This window comes from Gobio gobio, assembly GCF_949357685.1.
Source record: "Gobio gobio genome assembly, chromosome: 22".
Lineage (NCBI taxonomy): Eukaryota > Metazoa > Chordata > Actinopteri > Cypriniformes > Gobionidae > Gobio > Gobio gobio.
The window spans coordinates 4,868,970-4,889,848 of record NC_137118.1 but is presented as its reverse complement, the minus strand read 5'-3'; the positions used below and the strand labels follow the sequence as shown (position 1 = coordinate 4,889,848).

At 40.5% G+C, this 20,879-nt stretch overlaps 1 protein-coding gene across 1 annotated transcript; it reads left to right on the top strand.

The window, feature by feature from the left end:
- Nucleotides 1–902: 902 nt before the first annotated feature.
- Nucleotides 903–8,007, top strand: LOC307119146 (uncharacterized protein; the record flags this gene model as incomplete). Its single annotated transcript, XM_079805225.1, has 2 exons — nt 903–1,120; nt 1,519–8,007. Exon 2 carries the CDS (start codon nt 1,807–1,809, stop codon nt 8,005–8,007), a length of 6,201 nt encoding a protein of 2,066 aa, XP_079661351.1. The 5' UTR covers nt 903–1,120; nt 1,519–1,806.
- Between the last annotated feature and the right edge of the window lie 12,872 nt (nt 8,008–20,879).

Sequence of the window (20,879 nt, the reverse complement as noted above, 5' to 3'; positions counted from 1 at the left end):
TGTTTCCTGTTCAGTTTTCTGTCTTATGCTTACACGGCACCATTTACAATTGAAATGTATGCATTTTGGCCATTCATTTACATGACAACGGCATTTTGGTCATTTACATGACAACGGCATCTTTTGAAAACGGGTTTCAAAGTACTAGGTTATGCAAACGATGCCTTTACGCCGCATTCACACGGGGCGTCGGCGTCAACGCTTCTCGTTTACTTTGAATGGGTGACATCATGCATTAACGAACTGAATTGTGGGTTCCGTTGCGTCGCTTCACTCGCGTTGCAAGCGGCAAAAGTTGAAGATTTCTCAACTTTTCAAGCACCAACGCAGGCGTCATCCAATCAGATCACCCTATGCAAATATCCTAGAGCAGACGCTAGCCAATCGCGTTCGTTTAAAACACCGGTGAATGAAGAGTGAATGAGGAGTGAAGAACGATCTAAAATGGAGGAAAAGCTAATAATTGCGGTGGGTAATCACCCGGTCCTTTACTACCAATCATTATTTACATACCGGGACACAAACTGGAGAGACCAGGCCTGGAAGGAGGCGGCAGAGACGGTTGGAGAATCTAGAATGTATCATGCTTGTATTCCGTCCGTGTACTCTGTTTATCATTGAATGACAGCAGCATATCATATCATGTGTGGTTCAAATAGGCGCTATCCCCCAGCCAAATGAGGAATCAAATATTAAAGTGATCAGTTTTCATACACAAAATAGTCTCACAGACTAGCTGTCAAAAAATTCGCTTTTTTTGTGTTGTGTTGTGGTCCAAGCGGCAAGTAATGTGATTAGCTGTTGTCACTATGACTGTGAAGCTGATAAAAAAGCGGAAAAGCGGAAAAGTGACGGAGAAGCGGAAAGTGACGAAGAGGGGCGGAGAATGCCGAGTGAAGGCGGAAGAAAGTGAAACTCACATGGCAGATACATGCACGCAGAGTTAGAGTGCAGAGAAAGCTGAAGAGACGCGATCGCCACAGTGAGTTAACGGCGCGAATTAAAGATGCAAGTAACTTCAACATGAAAATGGATGTATGCAGAAAGTTTAAAAGACTGCAGTGAGTAAAACACAAGACGGGAAACGCATCAGAAATTGGTCATCTCAGGGACACTGATGGTATGATAATATCTCTCTTTAATTATATGGAAGACTGATTATGGCTTAAATCTGTGTTATTTGATTATTATAATGGACAAAATAGAGAAGATTGGTTGTTATATCATGCTGTGTTTAAGTGCATGATGCATAGTTTCGTGTGTTTATAAAGAAATGCCATTTGTGTATTCAGAAGAACTGAAATAGTGACATATACCACTGGTACTTAAATAGTTCATGGGAAAAATGGTAATATTATGTTTGATAAGAAAGGAAAGTAAGCTTAAATATATAAATGAGCAAATTGAGAGACAGTTGTATTTGAAAAAATCTTTATTTACATTATGTTTGTTCACATTTAAAAATTTAATCTTGAGTATTTATGTATTCTTTTCTTTGTGTGTTGTTTTCTTTTTAAGGTTATCAACCTTATCGAATCATTGAGCCAAACTGTACAATTACTGTCTGACCTGACAAAAATTACTAAATACAAGAGCTGAAAAGTGATTTGGAGTTGTTCCCTTTGTCCCCTGTGGTTGACTGATGCTTTTGTCGAGTTAGAAGCAAGTACTGATGCAAAAATTCCCAGATAACTCGACAGTTGATAACCAAGTGTAGCAGCGTGGATGAAGAGATCAACGGCTCAGTAAAGTCCAGATAAAGTGTTGCTGACACAAAGGAGTTAAGTGAATAACATCCAAACTAAAATGGCTGAGGAAGCATTAGGAAAAACAGTCGATCAACTGAAAAAGGAGAGAACTTCTGCAAAAAGCAGTTTCACCAAGCAAGCAAACTTCATCTGTAGAGAAGCGCATAGGCTGTTAGAATCAGAGCTCAAGGAAGAATTTAAAAAGTTCTCTTTTGAAACAAGACATGTGTTTGAAACAAATGATGATTATAAGGCTGGGTTACTGGCAGAGATTGAAGCCAACCAAGAAGATGGTGAAGAGGTATTACTTTCAGCACAGCAGGAAGCTGACTTTAGAAAAACCATGGAGGACTGTGACGCGAGGTTTGAGGAAGTTAACGAGTTAGTTCAAGACAACCTCTGGAAAAGGTATGGAGAGAATGAGGTGTCAGCCGCTGTTTCTGAAGCAGAGAAAGCCTGTGAACGCACAGTCACCATACCTGTCGACGGCGTCGGCTATGAAAGCTATGAAGTGCAACTGAAGCTCTTGATGAGTCTGGTGAAAGAGGCAACTGGAGCTTTGTTAAGTTGGGAAAGATGGATTCCAGCAACTGAAAGAGAGCATCTAGATTGTCGTGTACGGAAGCTGAAAGAGTTTAGCAACGAGCTTGAAGCGAGAAAAGCTGAATTTGTGTGGGCTCGAAAGGCTGCTGAGGACGCTCGAGCTTCTGAAAAACTGGATGTAACGGCAAATGCAGCTCAGATCATTCCAGTAGTGAGAATCAAACCTACAAGCTTACCCAAGTTTAGTGGTAGTAAGAGGGATTTCTACCGTTGGAAAAGGGACTGGGAAAATCTCCAGAGACAGGGGGAGCCCACCGGGTCAGCGGAGGTTAAAAAGATCCAGCTCGTGGACAGCGTTGATGAGAAGATTGCCAAAGAGCTCAGATTGTCTTCTCATAACACTGCTGATGACGTATTCAGGGTGTTGGAAAACCGGTATGGAAATAAAATCACAATTGCCATGGAAATTGTTGAGGAGTTAGAGAGGATCCCTGCTGTGAGAGGAAATCAGACAAGAAGGGTTATAGAATTAATCCAAATGGTGGAAAAAGCCCTGGCAGACCTCACGGATCTGGGGAATGTAGGTGCGATTAAGAATCCACTTGTCATAAAGTCCATTGAGAGCAAGTTGCCTGAGTTTGTGAAAAGAGATTGGCTAGTCTATATGACAGATCCTGCAAATGGCATCACACCAGAGAACCACTTTGATGCACTATTAAAGTTCCTAAAGAAAGAAGAAGAAATTCTTGAGAAACTGGAACAGCTCAAAATCTCAGAGAGACCAGAAAAAGCAGAAAGAAAATCTGAGAGAAGCTACGCTTTTACCAGAACGACAAAGAAGATTTCTACAGAAAGCGGATGCATCGTGTGTGGAGCTGAGAAGCATAGAGACAAGATTTTCTTCTGCAGAAAGTTCAAAGAACTAAAACTAGCAGAGAAGAAGTCTATCATGAAAAAACTGGGAGCTTGTAAGAAGTGCTTGGGGTGTCATGAGGAGGATGACAAGTGCAGCGATAGCTACCTTTGCAAGAACAAAGACTGTAAGAAAGGACTTTTGTCAGACCACCATTACTTCCTTTGTCCAAAAGGGGAACTGAAGAACGTGAGTGAAGGAAAGGCTGTCATCAAAGATAGTAAGAAAGGAGGCAGACTGACAGATGAGCAGGAGGAATTTTTGGCTGAGCTTTCACCAGAACTTGCGGAAAGGTGCAAAAAGGCATTCACGAACAAAGTTAAGATGGTAAACTGCTCTGAGAACGATCAGATGGGATTGTTGAATGAAAGTGGACTGAAAGAGCTTCCTGTTATCATGATGCTGATGGAGGTCACCACGAATGCGGGACAGAAAATTGGCACTCTGATAGACCTGGCCTCAGATACGAATTATATTACCCATGAAGCTGCTGATAGACTCAAGCTGAGAGGTGAGAAAATTACCTTGGTGGTTCATGGAGTTGGCAAGATGGCCATTAGAGTGAGCACAAAAAGATATCTCCTCAGGATTAGAGTTAAAACTTCCAAGGGGACAGAGAAGGCTCACCAGTTAATCTGCTATGGGTTGGAGGAAATCGCCAAAGTACACAGGAGTGTAACACCAGAGCAACTTAAGAAATTCTTTCCTGAAGCGGATCTTGAAGAATTGAAAAGACCAGAGAAGATTGAGCTCCTTATCAGCCATCGAGAGGGAAGACTTGCGCCACAAAGATTGAAGATTGTGGGGGATCTCGTCTTGTGGGACAGCCCGTTGGGAAAAACAGTGGCTGGAGCGCACCAAGAGCTGTTGGAGATGGTAGACATGGCAGCATATGAGTCTAAGACGCATTTTGCTCGATCTATGAGGACAGCTGCAGTCAGGTATGAGGAAATCCTTGAGAAGGCTGGAGCTCCAAAGGGGAAAAGTCATGTCGCTGAAACAAAAAGTTCACTGACCAGTAATCAGGAGTTTCTTGAGTGGTGGAGATGGGACAGTATTGGAGCAGCCTGCGAGCCAAAGTGTGGTGGGTGTCGCTGTGGTAATTGCCAACCAGGAGGGAAGGAAATGACCCTTGTGGAAGAAAAAGAACTTGAGATCATAAGAGAAGGTCTTACCTATGTTGAAGAGGATTCTCACAGTAAGTCTCCACACTGGGATACAAAGTATCCATGGATTCAGGACCCATCTACCCTTCCATACAACAGAAGTGGAGTGGAAAGTGTTTTCCTAAGAACAGAGAAACAACTCAAGAGGGTGCCTGAGTGGCAGGGCATTTATGCTGCTCAAGTCCATGACATGGTGGAGAGAAAGGCAGCGACAAAACTCACCAAGGAAGTGATTGATAATTGGAAGGGCCCAATTTGGTATGTCAGCCACTTGGTGGCGCCAAATCCCCACTCAACTACTACTCCCGTGCGGCTTGTTTGGAACAGTAGCCAAAAATTCAGGGGACTGAGCATGAATGATCTTCTGTTAAAGGGACCAGATGTACTCAACCCTATCAGGGCTGTCTTGCTTAGATTCAGAAAGGGAGTATTTGCTGCTCTTGGGGACATTAAGAAGATGTATAATTCCGTGTGGCTGGAGGAGCGTGAAGTACACCTTCACAGGTTCCTTTGGAGAGATACTCAAGAGGAAGAAATAGGGGAGTACGCTATCACAAGGGTTAACATTGGAGATCGCCCTGCTGGATGCATTGCACAGTTAGCTATGCGTGAGACAGCAAGACTAACAAAGTTTGCTCACTTGGGAGAAGAGCGCAGAGTCCTTGAGGAGGATAGTTATGTGGATGACATCCTTACATCCCACAATGACCAGAAGAGGCTGAATGAGATAATAAATGGACTGGAAGAGATCCTGACAGCAGGCGGATTTGCGCTCAAGCCATGGATTCGGTCAGGGCAAAGTGGGAGGCAAGTGACTGGTGTGAAAAACCAAAGTCAGGTAATCGTACTCCCGAACCAGATGAAGGAGGAAGATAGCAAGGCTTTGGGCACAGGGTACTTGGTAGAGGAGGACAAACTCTACATTATGACTTCCATTAACTTCTCAAAAAGGAAGAAGAAGATGAGGATGGAACAAAACCTTCTTAGGGACGAAGTGAAACTGAAAACACCTAACCCTTTGACCAGAAGACATCTGCTAAGCCAAGTTGCCGGGCTTTATGACCCAGTTGGTCTTGTCACACCTGCCAAGCAAAAGGGTGCAATTCTTGTCAGGAAGGCATTCCAAGAGACAGGAAAAGGGAACTTAACCCGACAAACATGGGACAAACCCCTTTCTGAAAATCTCAGGAATGAAGCCATCAAACTTTTTGAGGAGTATGTGCAGCTTGGTCAAGTTAAGTTTCACAGAAGTCTCACACCAGTTGGTTGGAAAGGAAAACCATGGGGGATCACATTCTCAGATGGTAGCGACAAAAGCTATGGAGCTGTATTGTACCTAAGGTGGGACACAGATCAAGGGATAGATGTCAGACTAGTCGAGTCTAAGGCCAAACTAGCACCATTGGACCAGAAAGGAGATGCTGTAAAAGCTGAGATCTGTGGTGCAGTTTTCGCTGTACGTCTCAGGAAGTACTTTGAGAAGCATGGGCGGATGGAAGTTGAGCATTGGTTCCACCTGGTAGACAGTCAAACCGTGCTGGGGGCCATTCAACATGATAGTTATGGGTACCAGACGTTCTTCGCAAATAGAGTCGGGGAAATCCAAAAGGCTGGACCAGTCAGTGACTGGTGGTGGATCCCAGGGGACTTCAATATCGCAGACCTCATCACAAGGGGGGGAACTCCTAAGGATCTTGATGATGATTCTGTATGGCAGAAGGGACCACAATTCCTTAGGCATCCTGTAGGAGAGTGGCCAAAGAAATCTGCTGCTGAGGTTGCTGCTGATGCCAGAGAAAGGGTTAATAGACTTCAAAGGAAGACATTCTCAGCAGTTCTGACGAGAGCTCAAACAAAGAAGGACCTGGGAGAAACAAGAGAAGGAAGTCTCAAAGTATCAAGCCCTATGGACCAAAGTAATTCAACCAACATCACTTCTGACCCAATCATCCATGAGAATGCAGGAGAATCAAAACTTGAGAAAAACTTACAGAGAAGTACACAAGGTGACTTGGTTGTCAAAAAACTGGTGAATGTAGAAAAATGTAGTAGCTTAACCAAAATAGTCAGAGTCATCTGCTGGGTATGGCGTGCCATACAGAAATGGTTAGGAAGTCGAAATCAGAAGCCAAAGGATGGAAAACAGAAAGCACCATTGAAGAATGAAACCAGAAAGACTGTGCTTACTGTAAAGGAACAAGAGGATGCATTAAGAGGGCTATTTCTGGCAACTCAGAAGGATGTGACTTTTCCTGACACTACACTTAACAGACTGGCAGTATACCGAGAACACTCAGGGCTCTTGGTTTGTGGTGGCAGAATTCAAATCTTCAATGAGGAAAAGGTTGCAGTTCCAATATTACCTGACACTGCATGGGTGTCAATGCTATTGGCCCAAGAAGCCCACAATGCAAATCACGAAGAAGTAGCAGGAACACTTCTCAGGATGAGGAAGAAAGCATGGGTGGTTAAAGGTCGAAGACTAGCCAAGAAGGTAGTAGACAGCTGCGTGATTTGTAGGAAAGCGAGAGAAAAAAGATGTCAGCAAGTCATGGGCGACCTTCCTCCTGAACGGACAGAACCAGCTACGCCTTTCGAATTCACAACCTTAGACTTGTTTGGTCCGTACGAAGTAAGGGATGAAGTGAAGAAAAGAGTCCGGCTCAAAGTCTGGGGGATTGTTTTCTGCTGCATGGCTTCTAGAGCTATACACACGGACGTTGTGAGTGACCAATCTACTGAAGGCTTCCTACTGGCCTACCAGAGGTTTACAGCCCTGAGGGGTCATCCGAGAAAATTGTGGTCTGACCCAGGCTCAAATTTCATTGGAGCTAAACCTGCTCTCAAAGAACTCTACAAGTTCCTGGATAATTTGCATAAATCAGAGCTAGAGGAAGAGGCTGCTAAACATGGCACTAGATGGTACTGGAAAATCCATCCCGCAAGCTCTCCTCATAGGAATGGGGCAGCAGAGGCCGCTGTCCACATTGTAAAGCGAGCCCTTCATAACTTGGGAGGCAATGGTATTTTCACATGGGGCGAGTTCCAAACCTTCCTCTACATGGCAGCCAATCTGGCGAACGAGAGGCCTATAGACGCGAGAACCCAGAGCAGGGAGGATTGCATAGAGTACGTCACTCCAAACTCTCTCTTGTTAGGAAGGTCAGGACCAAGGGGAGACCCAGGTGACTTTGATTTCGTAGGCTACCCCTATAGAAGATTAAAAATCATCCAGGGGGAAGTTAACAAATTTTGGAAGAAATGGAGTCAGTTAGCAGGCCCAAATTTGTTCGTGAGGAGCAAGTGGCACACGAAAGGACGGAATGTCGCAGTAGGGGATGTAGTCTGGTTAGCTGACCAGAATGCACTAAGAAGCCAGTTCAAGTTGGCCAGAGTGGTCAAAGTCAATCCTGATCACAAAGGAGTTGTCAGAGATGTGCACGTAAGAGTCTTTACACACTACCCAGTTTCAAGTATAAAACCCAACAAAATAAAAGCCAAAGACGAAAGGAAAAGAGTCACCAAATGTTTGACCAACAAAATTCCTGCGACCATCCTCCATAGAGATGTTAGACGGTTAGTCGTCTTGATTCCTGCAGAAGAACAGCCAGACAAACAGTCAGAGGAAAATGAATAGTGTGACCTACTTGGGTTCAAGAACCAGTAGGTCAAGTGGGAGGTGTGAAGCTGATAAAAAAGCGGAAAAGCGGAAAAGTGACGGAGAAGCGGAAAGTGACGAAGAGGGGCGGAGAATGCCGAGTGAAGGCGGAAGAAAGTGAAACTCACATGGCAGATACATGCACGCAGAGTTAGAGTGCAGAGAAAGCTGAAGAGACGCGATCGCCACAGTGAGTTAACGGCGCGAATTAAAGATGCAAGTAACTTCAACATGAAAATGGATGTATGCAGAAAGTTTAAAAGACTGCAGTGAGTAAAACACAAGACGGGAAACGCATCAGAAATTGGTCATCTCAGGGACACTGATGGTATGATAATATCTCTCTTTAATTATATGGAAGACTGATTATGGCTTAAATCTGTGTTATTTGATTATTATAATGGACAAAATAGAGAAGATTGGTTGTTATATCATGCTGTGTTTAAGTGCATGATGCATAGTTTCGTGTGTTTATAAAGAAATGCCATTTGTGTATTCAGAAGAACTGAAATAGTGACATATACCACTGGTACTTAAATAGTTCATGGGAAAAATGGTAATATTATGTTTGATAAGAAAGGAAAGTAAGCTTAAATATATAAATGAGCAAATTGAGAGACAGTTGTATTTGAAAAAATCTTTATTTACATTATGTTTGTTCACATTTAAAAATTTAATCTTGAGTATTTATGTATTCTTTTCTTTGTGTGTTGTTTTCTTTTTAAGGTTATCAACCTTATCGAATCATTGAGCCAAACTGTACAATTACTGTCTGACCTGACAAAAATTACTAAATACAAGAGCTGAAAAGTGATTTGGAGTTGTTCCCTTTGTCCCCTGTGGTTGACTGATGCTTTTGTCGAGTTAGAAGCAAGTACTGATGCAAAAATTCCCAGATAACTCGACAATGACGGTCACATCAGCACCAAGCTTCAGCCACACCCTCCGTCAAGCGTTGACGCCGAAGCCCCGTGTGAATGCGGCTTTACTGTCTCCATATAAACAACAAAATGCAAATTTGTGAAAAAGGTGACGTCATGCGCATCCGTATTACATGTTTCACGCATGTGTATTACATGTTTGTGGGGTGTTTCTTGAAAAAATGGCTTGTCCTAGTCATTTTCGCAGACCCGTGTGAACAGGGATTGTTTTGACAACGTTGTCGTCTGTTTTTAGTAAAGCCCCTATCTAGTGTTTCCCTGTGTATTTATGGTCCTATGTTTATTATTTTCCTTGTCAGATCTCGTCTCATAATAATGGTTGTTCAGTTTACTGTGTTTTTGTTCTCTGATACTCAGAAAAGTGTTTACCTGAGTTTTGTTTTCATTAAACTGCTTGCAAATACATCTAGCCCTTTATTTTCATTTTATTACCTTTATTTCTATTTTTTGCTGCAACCCCTTGCTAACAGAGCTATTAGGTGCATGTGTGTGTGCGTGTGTGTGTCTTAAATTAAGCGCATCCCAAAACAAAATATGCATTAGTGATTTTACTTTCGCCCACCCAGAGACACCAGTTATGTATTGATTTTTGGATCACATGACACAAAGGGTTAGTTCACCCACAAATGAAAATGATCTTATTATTTACTCACCCTCGAGCCATCCTAGGCGTATATGACATGTATATGACTAGGGGTCCTGATTTTGAAGCCCAAAAAAATGCATCCATCCATCATAAAAGTACTCCGCACAGCTCTGGGGGTAAATAAACGCCTTCTGAAGAGAAGTGATGACTTTTTGTAAGAAAAACATTCATATTTAAAACTTTATAAACGAAAATAAATAGCTTCCGGCAGACGGCTATACGTAATTTGACGCAATGTATGGAGTAGGATGTAGGAGTAGCATAAGTTCTGACTCCTCTTGCGGTTCAAACAAATAGAGCTAAGCAACTAACTGACATTTCTCTTTAAAAATTCTAATTTTAGACTTTTAATTTGTGACCAGTGTTTTGTTTTGTTTTGTTCGTCAATACGTCAGGTCAGAGGTCACTTTGTCTGTCAGAAGTTAGTTATGAAGTCATTAATATGGATATTTTTCTTCCACAAACGCATCGCTTCGCTTCAGAAGACCTTTATTAACCCCCTAGAGCCGTGTGCAGCACTTTTATGATGGATGGATGCACTTTTTGGGGTTTAAAATCTTTTGACTGCCATTATAAAAGCTTGGAATCTCCGATTGCATTCCTCTGAAAGGAGAAAGTCATATACACCTAGGATGGCTTGCGGGTGAGTAAATCATGGGGTGAATCATTAGTAAGTTGAATCCCAATACTTTCTCAAAAAAAGTTGTTACTGGCATGCAATGAATTTTGGGGTAAGCAAGGCCGTGAAAGATCATCTGTTGTATCCATTTTATGTGAAATGAAGGACGCATTTGAAGAAAGCCAACTTTTAGTTTGGACTTTTAAAATGGCAGTATGAGAAACACTAAGGGCCCTTTCACACCTACCTTGTTTGGTCCGGATTTTCGGACTTTTCAGTTTGGTCCGAATCAAAATTACAGGTGTGAAACCTCCCCCGTACCACAGCAGGGTTTTTCCTACATTGAAAATTTTTTGGCGGCCGCCAAAACAAATTTGTCCCGCCAAAGCCTTATTTGATCAGTTATTGTGATTTATGAGTGATGTAGAATAGATGCTGCGCTTGTGACTGAGTGACAGAGAGAACGATCAGAGCTCCTCCCCCGCTCGCACTCTCTCTGTCTTCAAAATAAGCAGTCTTAGCTTTCTAATATTTCACATATTACGTTAATCAAAATCAAAAGGTCGGAAGACCGAATCCATGTTGCACGTGGCGCTATCAGACGATGTTTTCCTTGAATTACCGCTGGGTGTGAATTACGCTATAAAATATGTTGACTCTTCTCTGACCAGCTGACATAAACCATACTTTCAATAAACGGGAAACAAATCCTATCCAGTTATGAAGTGTTTTCTGTGTGTTGACAAATCTTTTGCGATGTTCTAACAGAAGGGATTCGCAAACAACGAGTGTGCTAATGTCCGATTCGCGACCTAATGACTCCTTTGAACCGAATCATTTTAACGACTGGTTAGAACAACTGAACTGTCCAACACTGAACTCACGAATCAGTTTAATCATTTACTCAGAACATCTCTGAAATGAGAACACAAGTGTGCTTACCCAATTTAGCAAGAGTAGGTGTAAGAGTTAGCTTTAATTATCCACAGTCTTTCAGCTTATTTATGTTCACAATGTGTAAATAAATAGCCTATAAATCATTTAGTTTAAACTGGAGTGAGGTGAACCCAGAACAAATTTGTTATTAGCTAGCTGATAATTTTATGAAATTGTATATGGCAGAAAATTAGGCTATTTGATAATTTTTTTTAATACTACTTTTTAATATTGATATGATTATATAAGCAATTATCTGTAAATAGTGTAAAAATAAGGTATCAAAATAAGATAAACAAAAATTACAACATTTCTTTGAATTTATCTAAAATGTATTGTCAGTATTGCGCTTGCAGATCACGTGGGTAGGGTACTTTTTTACTGTGCGTGTGTGTGTGTATGGATGACCATGTCTGTCAGCCACCACCGAAGACCATTTTTGACCCAGGAAAAACCCTGCACAGTCGAAAAGAGGTAGTCTCGGTCCGGATCAAAATGAAGGATCGGTTCGTTTCTAGTGTGAAAGCATTTTCTGTATGGTTCGGACTTTCAGACCATTTACAGGAAGTTCCTGTTTATAATATTATAATGTTATTTAAAAATTTAATCTAGGCTTTATGGATTATGAAAAGTGAAAAGATGCACAATATGTCAGAAGACAGAAGGTCAAAAATTATTTCGACCAGCTTTTTGTTTTGTAGAAAGCCTTTCTTTAAAGTGAATTTCATTTTGTATAAATTGTATCTTACTTTTAATAAACGTTTAATCAGATAATTGCCTGGATTTAATTGTAGTGTAGTGATAAAGCGCAGGACCGATCACATGCTTTGCACATGAACGTGAACGTGTCTCAAATAAACCCAAACTCAGCCTCACAGACATGAGAAATATGTGTATAGAAAGCTTGAAATGTCCACTTTTAAATGAAACCATTCGAAACGAAAAGAAATAGTCAAGCAGTGCGCACTGTTCACTAGTGGCAACGATATGCGTCCCTTCATTCATTCTTGTCAATGAAGTCAGATGCACGTCCGTTTACAAACCAATCAATGTCCAGATGCCGCCCACATAGATGATGACGACAGGACGCAAGTGTGTCATGTAAAGTTCTTTAGTGCGCTCGCATAAGTGCAATGTGAAACTAAACCAAAACTAACCGAATGTTTAAAATGTATCGGTTCTTCGGTTCGGACCTTGGTGCGGACTTTCAGGTGTGAAAACGCCCTAAAACAGGGGGCTATTCAATTATTTAGAATTAATGTAAACTGGAGGGAGTTGGTCAACTGATTTAGCAGCAGGGCAGAAACTGCATGTGGACCAATAAGAAGTCCTTTCCTTTCCGAGCTTGGTACAAGAGGTCTTCTCAAAAATTGTTGAGCGCAAACCTTAATAAATCACTTTGCATGATTGATTTAAATACTCAGTCTCTTCCCATACATGTCTCGCCTGAGAGGGAAACTCCTACAAATGCATATGCAATAACTGCGTGCCTTTATTAAATCCTAAAAGTAGTTTAATGCCAAAAGGTTAGCGCTGGCGCTAGCTGTGAGTAAATCTGGCCCTAAATGTCTACTGATATTTGTAATTTAGTGTTCCCTCGCATTTGAAACTCACAATAATGCTGATGCTTAGATATTGTAAAAACTAGGACTTTCCAACTGGCCTTGTTTTATGTTTATTCTACTTAATTAAGAAACCAGACTTTTTCACGCAGCAGAGAGTTTAAATGCTAAGTGAATATGCAAACTTGGTTGAATGGATGTTCGGCTGATATTAGCATACCTGTCAAAGAAACAGCAAGGGATATGTTAGTCCCACAGATGAACTATTGATTTAAATTAATGCCAGTACTTCTGGGAACGAACCATAAAACAACCCATTAGAGAAGGTAATTGCTCATTAAAAATGTTAGATTTCTATCCTGTGGCCAGCACAAACGTATCTGTAATACATTCGAGACTCAGATTTATGAACGGCTCAGCAAGCCAAAAGTCTTCCAGGGTGCTAGTGTAAATTAAAGAGGCATTTGCACATTGAATTATAACAAGACATTCTGCTCCTGACGTACTGTTTTATGAATTCTAGAGTCAGTGGGAGTTTTACATATTTCAACTGAAGCCAACTGTTTTCCTTTCTCTTAGGTCTATCTTAAAGTTGACGTTTGATGTTCAGATAGGCTGCTAGGGTGTTATTATGGATAATGAATTCCTCAGTCCTTAAAGGTCCCATGGCATGAAAATGTCACTTTATGAGGTTTTTTAACATTAATATGAGTTCCCCTAGCCTGCCTATGGTCCTCCAGTGGCTAGAAATGGAGATAGGTGTAAACCAAGCCCTGGGTATCCTGTTCTGCCTTTGAGAAAATTAAAGCTCAGACGAGCCGATCTGGAATCTTCCCTATAGGTCGTCATACGGGGTAGGTTACGTCTCCTTTCTGTGCTTTGCCCGACCAGAGAATTTGGAGAAAATGGATTCAGTCTATTTTTTACATTTAATTCAGTCGCAATATCAGCACAGGCTTTACAAACAGACTTTTACGACATAGATTCGACAGCACCACCACAAACAGTGAGTAACTGTTCATTAATGCCTGATCTGTGATAAGTTATTTCTGATGTGTAGCTAATTATTCAAGTTCACACAGACTTTCTAAATCGTTTAATACTGTTTATGCATCAGTCAAGCCAGTGACTAAACAATCAACTTCACATCGTTTCTCTTAGTAGTATGAAATCTGTTATTTAAATTGTGATTAAATTACAGAAAGCAATCAAAGAACACTCTCTTTATAAATATTCGGAGTAGAGGTCTACACGGGTCCAAACATTTTTAACCGAAGAGACCCGTAAAGTGCTACATGGAACCGAACCCAGACCCCTGCAGATCCGAGAAATGGCTATTATTTGATAGCTGGAACCGAACCTGGCGGGAAGACACAGACGCGACTGGACCCGATTGCCTCATATTCTACAATAAACTGCTATTAACAAGTCAATAAACAAGTTGCGAAAAAATATAACTTTTCGTCTCAGCCTACCTAAAGCCGTCGTCTCCCTTCCTTGTAGGGCTGTGCAATTAATTGAATTTCGATTTCGGCTCCCAACGATCACCAAAATAGTACAATCGAGAAAAAACGATTATTTTGCCATGTTCAGTTTTGCAAGAACACTCTTATTTTGTCTTGCGTTCTGAATGAAACGCGCACGCGCACATCCGCCCCTCCGCCCCTCCCGAAGCCACAAACTCTCTCTCAGGTGAGTCTCGTGACTCGTGTGCGTTTCATCCGCTGGAATTAAAAAACTCGGCACGAGTAAAGATGGCAGAAGGAGGGCAGTTACAGCAGCGTTTGGTGAGCAAAAAAGGCAAAACCAACTCCGTTGTCTGGGAACAGTTTGGCTTCGAGGAATCAGACGACGAGCAGAAACATGCTACGTGCAAGATTTGCTACATGGTAGTGGCTGCAACGCAAGGGAACACCACAAATTTGTTTAACCACTTGAAAATTAAACACAGAGTGACCTATTACAATCTAATAAAGAAACAAAAACTGACGAGAGCAGGGGTGCCGTGTAAACGTCCTTTTTTTCTGTCTGTTTAATGTCAATCAACAAAAGACAAGGACATCACTCACTGCTCTTGATTGAATAGCTTTTGTAAGTTTAATAGGATTAATCTTTAATTTATGCACTCAAATATGCAATGCTATTTTACATTTGATACATTTCTGTACCTGAAAACTAATGTTAGACGTCCCTGAAAAACCTGAAAAGCATATCTAGCCGAACCATATTGTTGATCTTATTTATTTGTGGTTATCATTTTTACTTGAATACTTTGATTTGAATACATGTTATATTATTTATTTTAATAGTTCAAAAAGTACAACAAATGTTACAATTTCAATTTAATTGTTGAAAGGTGTCTTTTTAATAAATGCAACACATTCCCAAAGTCATGTGAAAAAATCGTGTTACATAATCGGGATTTCAATATTGACCAAAATAATCATGATTATGATTTTTTTCCATAATCGAGCAGCCCTACTTCCTTGTACCTGCATTAATCCTTGCCAAGAAAAAAGTTCTATCCATGTTATTCCTAGCATGCTTAATTCACTCATTTCAGCTGTAAAAGTCCACTTTATGTCCCGGTGACCGATGACAAATGCAACTTCTCAGATTTGCCTTTTGACTCGCGTTAACTCGCATAATAACTTTGACTGTTTGCCCTTTTGAACTAATAACGATTGCTTGTTCGGTGCCATGGCCGCTGACATTAGCATTATTTATTTGCTATAATCTCTGTGAGCCGAGTCTGACCACCAAAACTTTAAAATTAAACAAGACGGTTCATTCATATTATTTTTAAAGTCATTACAGTCACTGCGGAAGCTCGGGTTGCCATAGAAACATGACACGCGCTTGAAACGTTAGCTGGAGCAACCTGAAATATGAGCTTTTATACGCAATTTGAGCATCATAGAAAACATTTAACAGTTCACCTGAGATTGTGTTACTTATTTGAAATATATCATTTAAATAGGAGTACATTATTAACGTGCGCTTGCATTAAATCTGCCCGCTTTGCTTCTAATGGCTGAGAGCGAGAGATCACTCGTGTTTTTTTTTCTTAAACCTTATTTCCTAGCTCACACTTTTCTTATCCTAATTTGCAAGTTACACAAAACACAGAAGCAGTGCTGAAGTCTGATCACGGCCAGGTGTTCTCCGAATCTGATCGACTCCGGTATTACACACAATGTTAAACGACCCGGGACCCGAAGTAATAGACTGCGACCCAGCTGACCATTTAAAATATAGACCCGGGTCCACTGTTGTCGGGTGCTTCATGTAGACATTTCGTTCGGATCTGTCAATCACACGTTGTGAGGATATCTGCACACTTGCCCAAAACTCCCATTATAATGAAGGACACTGTTAGGCTGCACAACAAAGCTCTTACTGTATTCATATCAATATTGTTTTTGCTGTTAGTTGAAAGAGAAATAGCACTGCAATGACGAGATCACTGCATTCACACGATCAACAGACTGCCTGTGTACTCAATGCTCATCACTGCAGCCGTTCATGTGATGGGAAAAGATCAAAAAAATAATGCTATAATCAACACTTTCACGATTCGTTAATCTCGACAGCCGTAATAGTAAAAAAAAAAGTAGTAAAAGTATTCGAGAGGGTTCCACGTGTAATACTCATTTCAAATGCAAAGATATCAGCCAATCACAACAGTGGGCGTTTCCACTGAAGTCTCACAGCAGACACACCCCTTCAAACAGAGCATTTATGCCAAAGGGCTAAAATCAAGATAGAAAAAAATTATTTTATTTCTAAATTATGACTAACAATATAAGTACACCTCAGGAAACATTAAACTCCACAACATGGGACCTTTAAATGTCACCAAACCACAGCTTCTGGCTAACATGCAGCACAGCGAACAGGACAAAAATTTTGGGGAGGGTCTGAACATTCATCCCGCCAATTTTAAACCACAAACGCTTTGACATTCTGCTTGGATTGATCAGGTATAATCGGTAATTGTACAGATTAAAGCAACATTAAAAGGCGCAGACTTACCTTGAAAATGGCAACTACAAGAGAGAGACTACAGGTGGTAGATCAGACAGCCTCGGCTCATCATTAGCCAGAAAGGAAAGTTTCGCAGCATGAAAGTTTCGCTGCACAAAGGCACTCCTGAGCGGAAATCACTTCCTAAAACAAAGCAAAAACAGAAGAAAACAATTAACAGCCCTGCAGTTAGAAAAAGTCAGAAAAAATGCCAAATGTCAAAAATCAACAATCAATCACATTTCATTGAGTAGTCTGTGAAACTGCACAGCATTTTACAATTTATCCAACACCCCGCAACCCTCCACGGCAAAGACAATCACTCATCTTAAACAGGCCACTCTTAAATTGATAAAAACAGCAAGAGGCAGATGTGATTTGCATTAATGAGGTGAAAGAAAAAAAACATTCTCCATTACCTGGAAGGATTTATTGGCAAGTTTTTTGTAATTAATGAATATTTGAGCTGAGCATTAACATATGGGCTGTCACAACGATTAATCGCTATTGATCACATCTAACATAAAAGTTTGTGTTTATATAATATATGGCCGTGTGTGTGTATATACCGATCAGGCATAACATTATGACCCATCTCCTAATGAGATCTGGGGAATTTGGAGGCCAAGTCAACACCTCAAACTTGTGCTCCTCAAACCATTCCTGAACCATTTTGAATCAAGGCAGGACGCATTATCTGCTGAAAGAGCCACAGCCACCAGAATACCGTTTCCATGAAAGGGTGTACATGGTCTGCAACAATGTTTAGGTAAGTGGTACGTGTCAAAGTAACATCCACATGGATGGCAGGACCCAAGGTTTCCTAGCAGAACATTGCCCAAAGCGTCACTGCCTCCTCCGGCTTGGCTTTTTCCCATAGTGCACCTGGTGCCATGTGTTACCCAGGTAAGCCACGCACACGCACCCGGACATCCACGTGATGTAAAAGAAAACGTGATACATCAGACCAGGCCACCTTCTTCCACTGCTCCGTGGTCCAGTTCTGATTCCCATGTGCCACTGTTGGTGCTTTGGGTGGTGGACAGGGGTCAGCATGGGCACTGGTCAGCGGCTGTGCCGCCCCATACACAACAAACTGAGATGCTCTGTGTATTCTGACACCTTTCTATCAGAACCAGAATTAAAGGGGTCATGAACTGGCTTTTTTTATTTTTTTATACTGTTGCCTGAAGTCAACTTATGGTGTTTATGTGGTTTGTAGATTCAAAAACATCATAATGAATAAGTAATAGGCTATTTTCTGCCTTGGTTTTGAGGCTCTCTGAGAAACACTAGTATTTGATGGGCGTGCCGAACTGAAGACTTGGTTAACTACGTTATTGATGACCATACATTCTGCCCTCTTGCTCATTAAAACTATTACTGATTACGCTGCATGGCTGGCTCCTGCTGTTATTGCTTATCGGCGTTTTCATATAGCAGAACAAAATCAACGCATATTTATATTGATTATGGAATATTTTCTCGAGAGGCCTGGGCAAAAAGAAAAAAAATTGACTAAGCAGCAAATTGAAACAGCCCATGCTGTTCTGCCATACTGAGCACAGTCTGGTGTTTTTGTTAACTACAGGAAAGATCCTAGCTGCTGTACAAGTCACTCAAAAGAAGCTATAGGCTAAAACAGTTTGCTGTAGGTCTCCCACAGCTCCATCAATAAGGCTTCAGTACCCCTTCATCCCAAGCCATAACCATGTCTTGAACATCGGGGGGGGGGGGGGGGGGGGATTTAGAGAAATTAAATAATGAAATGATTAAAAGGAATAAGAATTGTAAAATTATACTGTCTAATTAGCCTAGTTGTGAAATAATCCATTAAAACAAATATATATACATATATACACACACACACATACACACATACACTCTAAAAAAAAAAAAAAAAGGTTCTATATGGCACCAAAAATGGTTCTTCGTCGTAATCATAGAGGAACCACTTTTGGTGCTATATAGCACCATATATTAACATGTTCTGAATATGGTAGCGGTGCTATATAGCACCTTAGTCAAAGAACCGGTGAAGAACTGTGCTGAAGAACCCCTGAAGCACTAAAATTGGTGCTATATAGCACTAAAAAAGGTTCCCCTATGATTACGAGCCAAGAAGCATTTTTGGTGCCATATAGAACCTTTTTTTTTTAGTATATATATATATATAATTTTTTTTTTTTTTTTTAAATATGCACACATTCACACTCGTTTGTATGTCCAATATGTAAAAAAAATTATTTAAAAAAACCTGTCTTGTCACATTTAGTTATGAATGACAATTTAAATTATTTAATATTTTAAATTCAAAATGATGAAATTATATTAAAAAAAGTTGAGTAGTTTGCATCACTATGTTACTGTGGTTCGTTAAACCTATCCATCATAAAACAGTTGTCACATATCAAATGTTTTAGCTAATTATATCTTACCACAAACTTATTCTAAAAACTAAAACATTGAGGTATTATTCACAGCCATCTTCAGTAAACATTAAGCCCTGCCTTCTTTGATCTGATTGGCCATCATTTTGATATTGACCAGCGCTGTTAGACTGTTGAAGCAGACCAGCCTAAAAAATTAAGTTTTTAAACTGTCTGCCATTCTAACAACAAACAGAGCGGTGCGTAATAGTGAGCAACATTAATAAATATAAAATATTGGGGGCGGACAATTCAGTAATTTCCACTTATTCCCTCAATGCCTATTAGGCTGGGTAAAAAACATAAATTTCTCTATTTTAATCGATTCTCATTTTTACGAACCGACATCGATTCTTAAATCCCAAGAATCGATTAGTCATCCTGTTTTCAGATGAATGAATGGGAAATTGTAGCGCGCATCCCATCCAATACATTTGCTATAATCTTTGTGAAGTGTCAGATTTCAAATTACGTCCATTTTATTACGAAATTCATAAATACTGTTTGGACTGATCTTCTCTTCCGCCTTAATACCAGTTACAGCGCGAAATAAACATGAATGAGCATCTGAAAGTGTGTTAAAAGATACAGGACAACTTACAGAAATCAGTATCAAGTTACATGGAATCGCTAAATCAGTGTTTCAACCGTCAGTAAAACAGCTTGTAAACAATGTCATGTCACGTCACATTTACCTCAGAAAAAACATATCCAGTGTCCATAAACTTATTAGTCAGCCAGAAAAATTAACTCCAGAGAGGAGCATTTCGATAAATATATGCACCATATTACATAATCATTATAATTTTGAATGTTCTTCAATATTTAATGCATGTTTGAATAAATCTAGCAAGTTTTTATGACAGCCCCCATTTAAATGTTTATATTTCATATAACTTTATTATTAAAAAAATGTTTTATTTAAGTGTTTGTATACAAATCAGTACATTTTTAATACTCCCAAAAGATTACAGACTCCCATAGTTTACAATATTAGTTAAAATTTGCCATGTATTGTACCTGATATCCAAAATAATCAATATTGAATCGAATTGTGAAATTTGAGTCAATACCAAGCAGCAAACTCCTCCAGTTTCTCTTGAAGCCAATACGGAAGTGACTTAAACTGCAGTTCATCGACTGACCACTAGAGACAGACTCCAGAAGGAGCAGAATCTCTTTGAGCTCATGTTAAAATGCCCAACTTTACAGCAGAATAAAACATGTTTACAGTCTGGGACAAATTGTGTTTTTGGTCTATATAGCTAATTTTGTCCTTCATGAAGACTGTGAGGGGGTGAATGTTTTAATAACTCATTAATTTACATTATATAAAGCTTTAAAGTTCTGCATAATTAAGGGCGTGGCCACTTTGAGTGACAGGTGGATAGCCGTTTGTCTGCTGTCTGTTAGTCATCACGTCACCTCAGCTCCGCCCACGTCCCGCCTCTTTACCCATTTTCTGTTATCTGGGAGTGACGCGCTGCCAAGATGGCAACGGCCAGCTCGACCCTACTTTACACTTCAAAACTGCTCTTCAGAATCCAATGGGTGACGTCACGGACTCTACGTCCATATTTATTTACAGTCAATGGTCAATACCCAGCCCTAATGCCTATGGTGGTTACGGCCCTGCCTTCGTCAAAACCAAATCAGGAGAAAAGTGCTGTTAACTCACATTATACAGGATAC